The sequence below is a fragment of the Apaloderma vittatum genome, unplaced genomic scaffold (genome assembly GCF_000703405.1).
Source record: "Apaloderma vittatum isolate BGI_N311 unplaced genomic scaffold, ASM70340v1 scaffold4869, whole genome shotgun sequence".
NCBI classification, from domain to species: domain Eukaryota; kingdom Metazoa; phylum Chordata; class Aves; order Trogoniformes; family Trogonidae; genus Apaloderma; species Apaloderma vittatum.
In genome coordinates, this window is record NW_009735665.1 from 4236 (window position 1) to 20939 (window position 16704).

At 37.0% G+C, this 16704-nt stretch overlaps 1 protein-coding gene across 1 annotated transcript in view; it reads left to right on the forward strand.

Moving 5' to 3' along the window:
- The first annotated feature begins 203 nt into the window (after positions 1 to 203).
- The window catches only part of CEP135 (centrosomal protein 135kDa), a 34244-nt gene continuing 17743 nt past the window's right edge, over positions 204 to 16704 (forward strand). Inside the window, exons 1-13 of the mRNA XM_009876652.1 lie at positions 204 to 316; positions 1679 to 1869; positions 2358 to 2525; positions 3934 to 4075; positions 5714 to 5798; positions 6793 to 6921; positions 8552 to 8767; positions 11084 to 11149; positions 12135 to 12285; positions 13235 to 13461; positions 13901 to 14044; positions 14601 to 14748; positions 14836 to 14900. Coding sequence (XP_009874954.1) covers positions 204 to 316; positions 1679 to 1869; positions 2358 to 2525; positions 3934 to 4075; positions 5714 to 5798; positions 6793 to 6921; positions 8552 to 8767; positions 11084 to 11149; positions 12135 to 12285; positions 13235 to 13461; positions 13901 to 14044; positions 14601 to 14748; positions 14836 to 14900 — 1845 coding nt within the window. The remainder of the gene's footprint in view (positions 317 to 1678; positions 1870 to 2357; positions 2526 to 3933; positions 4076 to 5713; positions 5799 to 6792; positions 6922 to 8551; positions 8768 to 11083; positions 11150 to 12134; positions 12286 to 13234; positions 13462 to 13900; positions 14045 to 14600; positions 14749 to 14835; positions 14901 to 16704) is intronic.

Consider the following 16704-nt stretch of genomic DNA (forward strand, 5'->3'; position numbering starts at 1 on the left):
TTTAGTTGCTCTATGATTGTCTTTTGGTTTACTTAAATTTGAGGACGGGCTCATGTACTGTATTTCACACAAAAATGGTTTTTCCATTACTTTTTTTTCTGTGTTCTTCCTTCTTTAAAGGACAAGGGCTGTAACAGACAATCTTTTGCAGGTGTCCTATTTTTCTTGACTGTGACAAAAGCTGCTTTGGAGGTGTGTTTACAATGACTGCAACTGCAGAGCGAAGGTTCGTTAATCTCAGGAAGCGCCTGGATCAGCTGGGCTATCGGCAGCCGTTGGGAGTGGAGAGTTTACCTTTGGTTGAAAAACTTTTCAGGTATTCAAAAGGAGATTATTTTAAAAACGTAATATACGAGATTTTTTTTTGTTTTGTCATATAAGGGAGAATGCTTAGTATGAAGATTATTTTCAAGCAATGTTATTTCAGAGCTAACATTCAGTTCCTGTGTATGTTGAAGCCAGGTGGGTTTGCTTAAGTGATAAGAACATCTTAAGAGTTCATTTAATTCAGTAGAATTGTTTCCAAGGATCTATGGTCTAGGAAAATTCAACTTTTCTGACTTCATAAGGGAGCCAAGGACAGTCACTACTGATATGTGCTTAAAGAACACGCTCTTATACCATGTAGGAAATAATCCCCGTTGTCTGTATGGTGACTTAAAACATTCACAACTCAATCTGCTCCAAATGAGATCATAAAAACTAAATTTGCTGTTTCTACAGTTTTTACAGGACACATAGCAGAAGAAAAACAAACTTTCAGGCAACCTTCTTGCTCTATCTGTCGTTTCAGACATTTTCCCCAGGGGCCTGAATGATGGAGTTTGTCCATCTCACAGCGTTTAACTGTTGAGGCTATGGTGTAGTGGTTAGGTATGCTGGGATGAAGGTTGGACTAGATGATCTTCAGAGGTCCCTTCCAACCCCTAACATTCTGTGATTCTGTGATCTGTCATTTCATGGCTTTGATGCGATTACGGATGTAGTAATTTCCCTAGTAATTGTTACATTTGGCTGAACATGCAAATGTGAAGGTATTCTGGTTCTGTTGCTCTCTAGCATCTAATACAGATAGAAGAACCATAGGTAGCCAAATGTGGACTAATCTGCTTTAAATCTCATTCCGATGTCTAACAGACAGGTTTATTCTCTCAGTCTCTGACTTCAATACTAGTTTCACAAAAATATTTGTAGCTACTTACTACTAATCTCTCTTATGGATCTTCTGATCTCCATATAAATATTAGTAACCTTCTGGCTTTTTTAATTCTTCAAGTTTCTTCTGTGGTAAGTAGTGCTACAACTTATGTAGTGCCTGGAGGAAAAAAATCATCTTGCCAGTTTTGAATATCTCACTTGATGTAGAAAAGAATTGAACTATCACCTATAAACTCCTGATACGTTTTCTAAATATCTTTATTTTTTTATATTTCTCCTGTCCTTTCCTGTTTAGTTTTGTTGTTGTTGTTTGTTGTTGCTTTGTTTTTTTAAGTACGTGATTCCTGTCTGTTAGTTTTTCTTATATGAATATTCTCTTGGCTGTTCTTGGAACTCATTTGTTCTATAGCCAACAGGGTCTCAGGGAGAGAGTTTTGTTTCTCAGATCATAATAAATATTTGCATATACAGTGTCAAGGCTGATAAGATTTCTAACATGACTGATGCTGCTTTATTCTAGTGACCTGGTTCATACAACTGAGAGCTTGCGCAGTGCAAAGTTATCAGCTGGAAAAACTGAAAAAGAATGCAGCAATTATGATGCTATTTTAGAACCTTATAAAACAGAGAATACTCGTCTTACCAGGGAAAATAATGAACTACATTTAGAAATATTGAAACTAAAAGAGCAGTCTGCTCGTCATGTTAAAGGTAATATAAAAATTTTGATACTTTTTTTTATCCTTCCATTCCAAAATGAAATTGTGGCCAAATCCTTGATGCTTAGATTCATTTATCTGTACTTATAGTGAGTGTAAATGATTATTGACTCTGGAGCCTTTAATGAATTAAGGCTCATGCACAGATATTCCTTTTGTACTTAAAAGGCTTCTGAGGTCCTACAAATCATTGTTTTAATCAAACATGAAGATGTTAGAACTTATTAACAGATTTTTCGTACCTTAAAGTGCTACTTTTTAATTTAAAATGAAATAATGCTGTTAAATTTGCCTTTATTCTGCAAAGGGGTTTTATTTGTGTAACATTAATATATATTTTTTGTGTCTATATATACACATATGTGTATGTGTTTGAAAATTTCATGTTATGGAAAAAGAGTATGGGATCCTCATTAAGCTTCTTTATGTTCTGCTAGAAAAAATAAGAAATATAATAGTGTTTTTTCCTCTCCCTTGAAGATTTGAAAGCCTCCTTAAGGAGGGTTGAACATGAAACATCTGACTTGAAATTTCTGAATAACCAATATGTACATAAAATTAAAATGCTGGAGAAAGAGAACAAAGCCAAAACTGAAAAAATTCAGCAGCTTCAGGAGAAGAATCTACAAGCAGTGGTGCAAACACCTGGTGAGTGTAAATTATTACAGATATTTTTCTTTTTCTCTTTTTTTTTTTTGACATTTTAGAACATAATCTTTTTTTTCCCTCTAGAAAGAGAGGTACTAAAGCAAAATAACTCTTCATTAGAATAACATGACCTTTTGGAAGCTTTGGCTCTGAATTCAGTCTTTTCCGTATGGAAGAATTTTTGTTAATGTATCACTTGTGTTAGGGACAAATTTGAATACAAACTTGGATTCAGTAGAAGACTACTAAGTTGAAATGTGACTGGAAAGTATTGTTTGCTATTTTTATTTTTTTTCAGTGTTGCATATAATTTAGCCAGAGGCAAGTTGTTGAACACTTGAGTCATTTTGACGGCAAATTGATGACGTATAAATGATTAATATGGATTTTTGTAACCAAGATCTGAAAGTAGCAAGATGCAAAACATGTTTACAAACAAATATTCCAAGCCTCTGGAAGCTTACAGTATTTAAAGGGGCTTTTGATAACTTGAAATGTTCTGGATGTTACTTTCAGGTTAATTTCTTTCCTCAAGGTCTCCCTTTTCTTCATTTTTTTTCCCTTTAATCTAAGAGAAATAGAAGTATTTTGTGAAAGTTTGAAATTGTCTTTTCTTTACAAGTCATTGAATTACCTGTGTATTTTTGGCATCTGAGGTAAATTAAGAGGTAGTTGGGTGAAATGAAGATTCTTCTCTATTTTTCCCCACCTTTGTGCATTTCACGTTATTTGTTTCAAAGATGCCATGTTACAATTTTGTTTGTCTTTCTGTGTGCTTGCCCCTGGGTCACCAGTCTTCTGGGATTTTTTGATGCTAGATCATCAAATACTGTACATACTTAATCATGTGATGAAGAGTAGTTGTTCTATCTGAAAATAATACTGTGTTTTGCTTTGATTTTAGTATAATATGACCACGCAAGCAAATAACCTGCTCTGCTTGATATGCTTATAATTGTCATTCACTGAAATGACAATAGAAAGGGGAAAAAAACCCCCACATTACTCAACAATGAACAGAGTAGTTCAATCATAAAATAGTTTTTAAATATGGAAACAAAATGTCTTTTGTGATGTAGTAATTTAGCTTTTTTAGAAGGTATGTCACTAGCAGATTCAACAGATTTGAAGCGTAGAATATTTAGGGTCTTAAACACTGGGGAAAATTGCATATAGTGAACTTCATGTGTTTCCTCATTATAAACTGAACTTTCACAGAGCTAATGCTAATTCACAAGAATGGTGTTGTCTAGAATGTACAAATGTTATCAACTTACTACAGTAAGATTAAAATGGTGAAATGTGCCCATTCAGAAGCAGTGGAATAAATAGAAAATTTCACTTTGTCTTAAAGAAGATTCCCATGCTTTAACTCCCAAGTAATAGGCCTTTGGATTTGGGCTTCTAGGTGGCAGAAAAAGAAGCATTCCCTTCAGGCGTCAACGCATGCAGATAGACCAGCCTGTCCCCCCATCAGGTGTTAGTGCCTACCCAGTTCCTCAACCAGAGGACCCTTATATCGCAGACCTTCTTCAGGTGGCTGATAATCGGTAATCTAAACACCTTCTGAATTTTGAAGTATAGGTGTTAAATACATGCAGTGATTTTTTCCAACCCCTGCCTTCCTTCTGCCTTTCAAATTTGCCTCAAGCAAAATGGTATTTTGTGATGTGTTAAGAGCGCTATAGTTCTTAAGTAGGATTTTGCTTAGTGATTAACAGTGCGCCCTGTGACAAAGTGGCAATGGATATTTAATAAGATGCTTATTTCCTTAAAGGATTAAGATTTCTAGACTAGTTTTACTGTTATACCTAATTTTAGATTGGATGCTCTAGAAAAAAGATAGGTGTGATGTTTTTCATAGGCGTAAACTGATATTGGAAGACTAAAGTATTCTTGATTTTTTGGTAATGTTTTTGGCTTACAAATCTGTATTATGAAAGGTAGAAGGCAATTTTTTAGACTTACTTAGAATATATCTGTAGAGGATTTACATGGCAAGGTGTTGGCAGTGGGTGGACTGCAAGAGTGGCTTCTCTGAGAAGAGACCAGCAAGTGCCCTGTGCTGCACACAGTTCCACTGGCTTCAAAACAGACCTTGCCGTGGGTCTCGGCTGAGCTGATGAGTGAAGCTGGTGACTCCTCTGTGAAAAAACATTTAAGAAAGGGTAAAAAAGCCAATGCAGCAGTGAGGAGGGAGAAGTAAGAAAATATAAGAGAAACAGCTCTACAAACACCAAGGTTGGTGAAGAAGGAGGAAGTGCTTCGGGCACCAGAGCAGAGATTCCCCTGCAGCCTGTGGAGAAGACTATGGTGATGCAGGTTGTCCATGCAGCCTGTGGAGAGCACCACAACAGAGCAGATCTCCACACTGCAGCCCACCCAGGACCCCACGCTGGAACGAGTGAATATGCCCTGAAGAAAGGTGCAGCCCATGGCCAGGTTCCTGGCAGCTCGTAGAGAGGAGCCCATGCGGGAGCAGGTTTCCTGGCAGGAGCTGTGTTTTGTGAGGGACCTGCACTGGAGCAGTCACTTCCTGAAGGACTGTACTGTGTGGAGATGACCTGTGCTGAGGCTATTCTTAAAGGCCTGTAATCCCATGGGAGGGACCCCATGCTGGAACAGGGGAACAGTGTGAGGAGAAAGAACCAGCAAAACCAAAGTGATAAGAACTGACAGCAGCTCCTGTTGCCCATCCCTCCTGTACCACCTGGGGTAGGGGGCAGGTGGTGTAAGGGATAGAAGTGAAGCAAAGTTAGTTGAGCTGGAAAAAAGCATAGGAGGAAGGTAATTTTAGTTTTATCTTTGTTTCTCACCATCCTGCTCTATTTTTAATTGACAATAGCTTAAATTAATCTTTCCCAAGCCAAATCTGTCTTGCTCTTGGCAGCGTTTGGTAAATGATCTCTCATCTTTATCTTGACTCATGAGCTTTTTCATCTTATTTTCTCCCTCAGCCTGTTGAGGAGGGGGAGTGAGAAAACAGCTGGGGTGGGGGTCTGACAGCCAGCTGAAGTCAACTCACTACAGTATCGCAGACAATGACTTCTGCATTGGTATTTTGTAGAAACAAAACTGTTTTTGTTGTGAAATATTGACGTTTGGGAGCAAAGAGAAAATACTAATATTGAATTGTTGTGTACATATTCTTCCACAATCCATACAAAGAGTATATTGCTGCATTTCAGAATTCATGAACTTCAGTCAGAAGTAACAGAGCTACAGGAAAAACTGGAGATATCTGAACGTGGAATGAAAAATTATAGTAAACAGGTATGTTTACAGATTTTTTTAATTATTATTTTTTGGCTGTAGGCTCTTGCAGTGGACTTAATTTATAATTTGTGTTTTAACGTTGTGGGGGAAGCATTGTAGGTCTTCTGAAATACAGTTATTCTAACTTGCCTACAATAGAGCTGTTTCTTTACTCTGCTTTTGCAGACAACAGCAATGATAAAATACTTGCCTGCTGCTTTTACAAATATGTTTTGTGTATTAAGATTACATTAAAAAAGCTAAATGTGATTATTATAAGTAGAATTTGTGTATGTCTAGGATTTTTTAGTGCAGAAACTTTAACTGGTCCAAAGCGGTAGTTTGATCTACAGATAACTTAGGATAACTTTTTTCACTTTTTGGACTAGTTATGCTTTTTTTTTTATTTTTGAAAGTAAGTTCATGAACAGCAGATGTTACAATATTGTACTTAAGAGTAGATTGATAAAATAAGTATAATCTGTTAATCTGTGAGGCAATTGCATCAGTTGTTCATACCCTGTTATATCTTTCAATATCTGGGGATTAGTGGACACCATCCTTTTTTTTATTTTTTCCTATCTCCCCCCCCATGTCTTGTTTTTCCTCTTCCAGTGTCCTCTGGTTTTCAGTAACTTAAATTGTCACTTTATAATTGATTTAAGAGTTTTTTCCCTAAATTTAAAACACTAGTCTCAGATGGTTAATTTGCAACATTCTTTAACTTTAAATGAAAATTATTGGTTCCTCTTTGAGACAATAATCTAATGGGAATTGTTTCATTCTTTTTCCCACAAATTTTATTTGATTCATTTATTTTTCTTTCAAAGAAATTACTTTTTTCAAAAAAATCTTGAATTCAAAAGAAAAAGCATGTTAAAGATAAAAACTACATTATTACATGCATATCTTTTTACTGAATGTTGCATGCATGTTTATTTGAACAAACATTCTATTAAATGGTATAGAAGATAGCAAAGAATTTTATTTTATTTTATTTTTAACCTCAAAGGTTGAGTTAAGAGACAAAGAAATAGAGCGCCTAGTGTTAGCGTTGGATGGTGGGCGTTCTCATGAAGTTATCTCTCTGGAATCAAGAAGTAAAAGTAATGAGAAGCTTATCGCCCGTTTGAATTTGCAGGTAATCAAAACTAGAAGTAGTACCAATCTAAAGAAAACCCACTAAACTTTTATCTCTGTTAAAAAAGCACTATTAGATATAAAATTTAATCAATTTGACTGACTTTGCTTTTTAGGTGGCAATGTTTCTTCTCTACTGAAATTTCTTTTATTGTTTTAGAAGTCTATTAGAATGGTTTTGGTAAAGAATTCTATGAACTCATCTGTACACATTTATGTTATTTTGAGTGTAGTAGAAAAAATTACGTATGATACACTATTTTCACCAACTTAGAAAATACTTATTTTATTTTAATTTCTTTTAAAAAATATTTTATTTTCATACTTACCATTTATGTTTTAGGGACTAACAATAGTATGAGCTGTTATGATCAGATAGTGAGGAATCTTCTTTTTTGAATTCCCCACCTTTACTCCAACATAGACTTGCAAGGAAAGGATAAGCTTAGGATAAAGATGTTTGTGTTTACTGACCTCATAATGAAGACTTTAAAAATAGTACAAGGCAGGCTGGAGTACAGGTCAAATAAAGCCCATCTCTGGCTTTGTACCATCACTTCTGTTTTTCCAACTGAGTTAGATGTTTTGTATACTGATAGTGCATGATGTACAGTGGTATGAGAGCCTTGTGGCAGAATTTATTAGCTTGGGTTCAGTGCTGCAGAAATACAGAACGAGCTACGGATTGGAACCGTTACAGCTGTATTCAGTGATCCTGAATTCGTAAGTCATGCAGAACACGGATTGATTGTACAGAGAGTGAGCCCAGAGCTGCATAAAACTGATTCGGTGCCATCAAGACTATTTGCTCAAGCTCAATTCCAATATACCACTTTTATTCTCTGACAATAAATGGGTGGATGCTATATAGCAGTATTTGTGATAATGAGAGGGCTCAGACTCTTCTATGTCTACTGTAATACTTCTTTTCTGGAGTTTTCAGGAAAGTTATGTGGAGATGGAAGTGGAGCATCTCTGTTAACTTGAATCTTTCAAAATACCCCAGGCTCTCATTCTCCTGGGTAGTGTAACTTATGTTGTATATTTTTATATTCCTGCCCTACATCCGTGTCTCTCTTCCCTTTACTCTTAGGGAAAGGTATAGTAGGAAAACCAATGCAGAGTGGAATTTTTGAGGATAAGTTTAAAGTGCTGAGATATATTTCGTGCAAGACAATTACTCTGATCTGTAAAGCTTCACTTTCCTGAAGGAATAGCAGTGAAATGAAGCCTAAGAAATATACTACAAAGGTGGAGAGAAGAGTGTGCCCTCATATCTTGTGAAATTTAGGGAATCTATATACACTGGGTCTGCTGGACTGATGCCCAAGACAGGTTGCTATTCAGATGTCTGATTTTCAGTACTTTATCTTTAGAATAAATCTCAGGGTTTGAAGACTGCATAAAGAGCAACTAGTGGTAAGTTCTTTCACCATGGATCTTTGTAAAATCATTTTCTTTTTTCATGTTGATAAGCATTAAGTTCTAACAATAGAAGATAATGCCATTTTTAAAAGGAAGTCCCTTTTTTACTGTGGATACAGAGATACTATATTTCAGAAAATTAGGACTAGCTTTTGCGACCTAATTTAACAATATGTATTAATGTTTTAATGAAAAATATCTTTCAGGTTGAATATCTTCAGAAAACAAATAAAGAACTTGAAAATCGTATTCAAGACCTCTTGGACACAAAACAAAATGTGGCTAGTGAGGTAGTGGATTTAAGCAATAAAAATGAAGAACTGTGTCAAGAACTGAATGAAATAGACCACTTGGCACAGCAGTTGGAAAGGCACAAGGAAATTGTGCTCGAAACAGCAGATAAGGAAATAGGAGAAGCAAAGGTAATTGCTGACTTATAGAACCATAGAATCATTTAAGGTTGGCAAAGACCTCTAAGGTCATCAAGCCCAACCATCAACCCAACACCACTAAACCATGTCCCCAAGTGACACGTTTGCATGTCTTCTGAATGCCTCCAGGGATGGTGACTCTACCACTTCCCTGGGTGGCCTCTTCCAGTGATTCACCACTCAGTAAAGGTATTTTTCCTAATATCCAACCAAAACCTGTGGCACAGCTTGAGCTCATTGTCTTGTCACTAGTAACTTGGGAGAAGAAACTAACACCCAGGTAGTTGTAGAGAGCAATAAGGTCTCCCCTCAGCCATCTCCAGACTAAAGAATCCCAGTTCTCTTAGATGCTCCTCATAAGACATATTCTTCAGATCCCTCGCCGGATTTGTTGCTCTTCTGGACACTCTCCATGATCTCAATGTCTTTCTTATACTACGGCACCCAAAACTGAACACAGTACTTGAGGTGTGGCCTCACCAGTGCTGAGTACAGGGGCACAGTCACTTCCCTACTCCTGCTGGCCTCACCGTTTCTGATACAGGCCAGGATGCTGTTGGCCTTCTTGGCTGCCTGGGCACTCTGCTGGCTCATGTTCAGCCGGCTGCACACCAGCACCCCCAGGTCCATTTCTGGCAGGCAGCTTTCCAGCCACCCTTTCCCAAGCCTGTAGCACTGCCTAGGTTGTTGTGACCTAAGTGCAGGACCTGGCACTTTGTCATCTAGAACCTCATACAGCTGGCCTCAGCTCATTTATCCAGCCTGTACAGATCCCTCTGTAGAGCCTCCCTACCCTTGAGTAGATCACAAAAAGTGCAATATGCAAACTTACTGAGGGAGCACTCAATCCCCTCATCCAGATCGTCAATAAAGATATCAAACGAGACTGAGCCCTGGGGGACACCACCTGTGACCAGCTGCCAACTCGCTTTAACTCCATTCACCACCACTCTCTGGGCTTGGCCACCCAGCCAGTTTTTAACCCAGTGAAGATCACACCTCTCTTAAGCCGTGAGTCGCCAGCTTCTCCAGCAGAATGCTGTGGAAGACTGTGTCAAAGGTTTCACTGAAGTCCCGGTAGACAACATGCACAGCCTTTCCCTCATCCTCTAGGTGGGTCACGGGGTCACAGAATGAGATCATGTTGGTCAAGCAGGATCTGTGTTTCATGACTCTGTGCTGGCTGGGCCTGATCCCCTGGTTGTCCTGCTTATGTGGTGTGAGTGCACCAAGGTGAACTCCATAATCCTCCCCAGTACCAAGGTCAGGCTGACAGGCCTGTAGTTCCCTGGATCATCCTTCTGATCCTTCTTGTAGATGAGCATCACACTGGCAAGCCTCCAGTCATCTGGGACCTCTCCTGCTAACCAGGACTGCTGGCTAGTGATGGAGATAAATGACAAATGATGGAAAGTGGCTTGGCAAGTTCCTCCACCTTGGTACTCTCAGGTGAATCCCATCTGGCCCCATAGACTTATGAGTGTCCACGTGGTGTGGCATGTCATTAACTGCTTACTCCTGCATTTTTGGGGGGTTAATTCTGCTCCCCGTCCGTTTTTCAGCTCTGGGCACTGGGTGCCCTGAGGATAACTGATCTGACTATTAGAGAGTGAGGCAGAGAAGGCGTTAAGTACTTCAGCCTTTTCCTCACCCTTGGTAGCAATATGCCCCTCTATCAAATAAAGCATGGAGATTCTCCTTGTCTCTCTTCTTGTTGGTAATATATTTATAAAAACTTTTTTTTTATAATGACTTGGTTGTTGCAGTGTAAAGGATTTCCTCAGCTCTTAGGTTACTTCAATCTTTTAATTGCAACAAATGACCTATTGTCTTGTAAAGGAAGATTGAAAAGTTTTTTTTCAGTTTAGTTAATATTATACAGAATTTCTCATTAAAAGATGATTGATTACAGGGATTTTGTCTCTGCTGTGTTAGGTGAGATGAGTTTAGTTAAGAGGCCATCTGTCTTCCTTCTTCTGTTAGCTTAGTATGAAATAAAATGCTGAGGTAATTAAAACTATTCATAGGTAATAGATATTTGCAACAGTGATGTCTATGTTTGGAGGATTTTTTCCTATCAGGAGCCATGCAATGACTTATTTAATTGTATTTAAAAGAGCATGGGTGTGTATACCACAAATCTTTTGTTCAGTTCATAGGAGCTTTACTTTTTAAAATTTGGCAGATTACAAGGAAATGATGATACTTTATTTCTTACAAAAATAGTCAATTCCATTATTTTTTTTCTAACAAAGGAATTGTTGTCATTTTGAATATGTAACTTTTAACCTTAATTTTGGTTGGTAGAAAGAAATTGAAAGAAAACACAGTGAAATACAAGATCTTGAAGAAACAGTAACAAGGCTTAAATCTGTAAGTAAAAATACTTCCAGGTCTTGTTTGTAACATTTTTACCATACTGTCATCCAAATGATTCTTCCAATTCTTGTAAAAAAAAAAAACAATTTAAGAATTGACGAGAACTTTTATAGTACCCCAAAATTCTGTTATGATAAGTTACTGATCAATAAATGAAAGCTCTAGAGAATCTACATCGTATTGTTGAAAAAATAAACCAAAAGGAACTTCTGGTGACAGTATGGTTGACTATGTCCTTATTGTACATTTCCTTATTTCTGTTATCTGAAGTTCTAATTTCCATGGCATAATACTTTGTACCACATGAGTTGTGATATCCTAGAGGATTTTCTTCATTCAGAAATTACTTTGTCTCATAATCAGCATGTGAATAATTATGCAATACTTGGCTCAGAAACAAAGCCTAGTAGTCCAGATGAAAAATATCAGTCTTGCCAATTCCTTGAAGACTAAACTCTTTTCAGCATATACCAAGTTGTGTATTATTCGAGTAGAGTGTTTTACTTTTGTTTTTTCTAGTGAACTTGGAAATACAAAAAAAATTTCATTTTCAGGACACCAGATTCTAAGAGAAACATGCCAAATAGCATTTGATTAGGTGCACGATTGAGTTGACTGAGATGCCGAGTTGTGATGTGCTTTAACACCAACAGTGTTACTAAATGGCAGTAAATGATTTCTTGCTTTAGTTATTACTTTTTTTGCCATATTTATATTTCACTATCCTGATCAGTTTCTTGAATTAAACAAGTGTTAAACTTACTGAGTGCAAATTGTGTCAAAAGTAGTGCTTACTTTGATGTAATAAGAAGTAGTAGAATCCCAATGATGGCCTTTAATCAATGTCAAAGCATAAAATATCCAGGTTAAACAGAAGTAAACAGTGTTGAGTATTAAAAATTTAACAAAATGTTAAAAGATTTTTTTCAAATGCGACTATTGGCAATTCTTATTTCTGGAATAATATCTGTTGTTTCAGGAGTTGTCCTCATGTCGCAGGGAGAACGAGAGATTGAGCAACGAACTCTTTGGAAAAGCAAATGATAAAGAGAATCTTGAACTGTTGTTAAACCAGCTTGAACAAGAGAAACAAAGGCTAGCAGAAAAAACAGAGAACTTAGAAATAAAAGGTAAATCATCACATGTAGATTCCTGTAAATTATCTTCCTGTAGCTTTTGAAAAAGTAAACCTTACCTAGTTAACATACAGTTAGTCATACTAAATTGAAAGAAGACTGGAGATCTTCAGTCAGATTTGAAGTGAAATGTTTTTGTTCTGAATATGTTTTTGTTCTGAGTGTGAGAACTGAAAGTAGAGCTTTTCACTGTGATCCCACAGGACAGCCTAATACTATGGCAGTTTCATAGAGAAGAAATTCTTTTGCCTGAACCTATTCTTATTTTCTGTCTGTCTGTGTGACTGACTTTGTTTCTTGATCACTTTATCCAGTTGGATCTTCAAAACCTCCAGGGCTGGAGCTTCCACAACATCTTTAAGCAACCCATTCCGATGCTGGTTTATCTTCAGAGTATTTTTTTTTCCCCTGTTATTTGTAATTGCCTGCAGTAGTTAATCACATTGTTGCTTGTTTACCTGCTGTGTACTTCTCTGAAGAAAGTGGCTCCATGTTATCTGTAACCCCCTCCTGGGACTGTCAGTCTGCTCTTCCAGCTGCTTCTTCAGGCTGAACAAGCCCAATTCCCTCAGAAACTCCCTACAGGGCAAGTATTCTGATCCCTGACCAGCTTGGAGGCCTCCCGGAGACTCACTCAAGCTTAAGAACATTTTTCTTGTGCTAGGGAGGGCACAAAACAGAACAAAGTATTGTAAATGTGATCTAATGAGTGCTAAGTAAAGGGGAGTAATTACATCCCTGAAGCTGTGTTGCTGTTGGGCTTCTCTCTGTTCCAAAGTATGCTGCTCCTTTGGGGTGGGCCTGCTGTCAGCCAGGGCTTCTACCTCCTTTTCGGCAGATTACAGCCCAGACAGTTGCTGCAAGTTAGTCCATCCCAAATGCAAACGTCTTTGTGGAAATTCATGAGGTTCCTATACAGTTGTTTTTCTTTCTTTTTCTGCAGAACGAGAACTTGTCCTAGAAATAGAAAGAATGAGATTAGAATATGGTATAGCTTTAGGAGACAAATCTCCATCTCGTCTAGATGCTTTTGTAAAGACTTTAGAAGATGACAGAGATTACTATAAGCGAGAACTAGAGTATCTTCAGAAAATGGTAAAACGAAGACCTAGCCCAAGCCGTAGGAATCCAGAGAAGGTAAAGTTTCTCCTGTCAAGACAAGCTGAAAAAGTCATGCAATACTGTAGAACCGTTTAAAGAGCTATCATATGTATTTTCAAATTCAGTAGCAGTAAAGAACTGTAGTAATTTTTTTAATTACATTCTTAACATAAAAAATTAACTGACAGAAACTCCAGTGAACTTGCACTTTATTTTCCTATTCATGTTTTACAGGAACATATTGATTAATTATTGATCAGTTTTTGTGAAGTAAATAGAACTAGATGATACACAGAAAAAGGTTGAAATCTTATTGTTAGGTGGTTTTACTTTTTCTCCTTAACAGCTAGTTCTTATGGTTTAAATTATACTCCCAATTGCAATTAGTATTTTCTATGTATTTATTTTTCATGTATTACTAATATTGTAAATTCTTAATTTTTTGTATTAATTTTTCAAATATTTTAATTAGTATATTTTCACATCAATTTAATTAATCACTTTGCAGAATGAAGATCTTGGACTGCTCACCAGAGAAAGAGATGAGCTACGGTCCATGTTAGACAGATTTGAAAAACACATGATAGAAATTCAATCCAATGTCAAGTTACTCACTTCAGAAAGAGATAGATTAAATGTTCTTTATGAGCAGGTAAGAAGAGATTGTTTATAATTGGCATTGAAGTAACTGATCAACACTTGTTGTACTGTTTCTATTTAGAATGAGAAAGCTTCTCTCTGGAATGGAACTTGAATATAGGCCTACTGTGATACATCCAAGAGTAATAAAATATTTACTTGTTTTTATTACTTGTTAATAAAATTATGTATTCCAAAGTTAGTGTATTAACTTCAAAGCCATTGAAACCTACTGTACCGGCATTTGGAAATAAGAAAGATTGGGGAAAAATAGTCATCAGAATGCATGAGAATATGCAAGTTATAAAGCAAGGAATAAGCAGTAGTTAACTGAGTAGAAAACAGAATGAGTTTGGCTTGGAACTGTAAAAGGGTGATGAGTATGTTGACATCATGAGTTGTCATGCCACTGCATGATTTAGGGAATATATTTTAGTTATCTAGGGAAAAGTAAGACTATAATAACACTTCTATTGTAATAATAGCATTGAAACTTTATTTTTTGTTAATCTAGACACTGTATTAATTGCAATCCACGTATGCTAAGAAATGATGGTCTTCTTTTAAAGTCTCAGGATGAATTGAATAGGATGAGAAGAGAAGCAAAACATAATTTAGTTTCTCAAAGTCATGTGGAAGAAGAAAGAGACATTGCATTGACTGACTTTAGAAGATTAATGGCAGAGAAAGAAAGCCTCAGAGAAAAATTAAAGGTGAGCTTTTATAGCTTCATTGCTTATGGTGAGGTAGCCTATAGGGAAGGCTTCTACAGTAATGCGGTGTTTGTGTCTGGCTGGCTGTCAGTTCCCATCTTCAGTAGCTTTGGAACTTCTGATTTCAAACTCACTTTAGAGACCTGGGTGAATTATCTGAATTAACCTTGTAAACTCAGTTCCTAGGTGGGCATACAGGGAGAGGAGCATTCTTTAGATGTCTGAGGGCAAACAGAATCATAGAATGGCCTAAGCTGGAAGGGACCTTAGAGATGGCATCCCCTTGTGTGAAGAACCTAGATATGAAGCCCCAACCACAGAATATTTTTGTGTGTATGTGCTACTTTGAAGATGCTTGTGTGTCACATAGTTCTTATCCCACAAACTGGGGATTTTATGGACTTGTTGGACTTTTTCATCTTTAGTTATTGCTTCATTTTTTGTAGCAGAGTATATTTTAAGTGGTGTAGAACTGAACCATCAAACATAAATTTGTAGCAAACCAAGTTGTGGTATCTTTAACCTTTAAAATAGGAAAATTACGGCATTAATAAATACTATTACTCTGACCTTTTGATGACTGGTATTAATGTGCATTAATGCCTTATTGGGTTGTAGTCAAGAGCAAGGGGTGTTCCCTGACTTCTTTATTGGGTCATTAATATAATGTGTATAGATTTCTAAAAAGTGCTGAAAATGTTCAGAACTTAAACATTGTATTAATGAGCTGATCCAAAGACAGCATTTGTCAATGTTGACTTTACAGTGGAAGCTTCTAGAATGATTTAAATGACAGGTCTCTATTTTTGTGGTAGAATCTGGATGCAGAGGTGATAACTGATCTCTTTGCTTAAAGTATGTGCATGCAGTGGAAGAAGCGTGCTGCCAGCTCTATTCTTTCTTTTTGTCGGTGACTCCCAGCATTTTGTATATGTGCTACTTTGAGATATCTGCACAAAGCCACTTATCTCATGCATTTCTGGGAAGTTTGAGAGTTTGTTTAATAATTTCACTGCACTTACACACAGACGTCAAGGAACAGACAAATTATTTTAAAAAAAATAAAGACCAGTTGACTTTGTTATCCGTTTTACATTTCACATTAATTATGATTTTATGAATTAATTTCAAACAGCTTAGGACTCAAAGGTATACATGGTTGCAGCCTTTCTTGGGGCCTTGTAGCTCAGTAGTCTTTCTACAAAAACTCACAAGTATTAATTTGGTTTGAACCAAATGCAAATATAATTCTTCTTCTTCAAAAACAACCCAAAACCTCAAACAACAACCAAAGTCCAAAACCAGAGTGGTATTATATTGAGTTGTGGTGGTATATTTGCAGCTAATGCTCTGTAGTTTGATAGAGTTTTGCATTTGATCATTCATCTAAGAATGTAGAGGAATGTTTTCTTACACATTAAGCTTAAATTTTTGTGGTCAAATCTGAAAATGTGTATGTTATAAATTGAGGGAATAAAACCCAGGAGCCAATTTAGAATTTAAGTGATTAATAAAATTTATTAAATTTAGCAAGCGGCTGAGTAAGCAAAACAGCGCTGGGCAGCGGGGAGCAGCTCTCACCAGGAGTGCTCATACCACAGCTGCACCCGTGCACAGGCAGATACCTTGGTTATATGCAAAGAAGGTTACATATTCATTAGATGCTGGTCAGCTGCTCCTCCTCTTGACACCTGCGCAGTGCCTCCTGGTGGTCTTGGGCAGGGGTCTTCAGGTACGAAGGCCGTAGGTCTTCCTCACGATGAACTTTTACCTTGGTTCAAAAACTAGTTGCTTTCAGCACATTTTGTAAGATATCTTTGTCCTCGAATTCCACAGGGGCCTTTCATCACCAGATGGTCCTTTATCACTAGGTTCTTGTCAATTATTTTTTGTTTTTATATACTCTTACAGTGAGTCCATCCTGCTAGTCTTTGTTCTTTTGCAGCTGGTGTTAGATAGC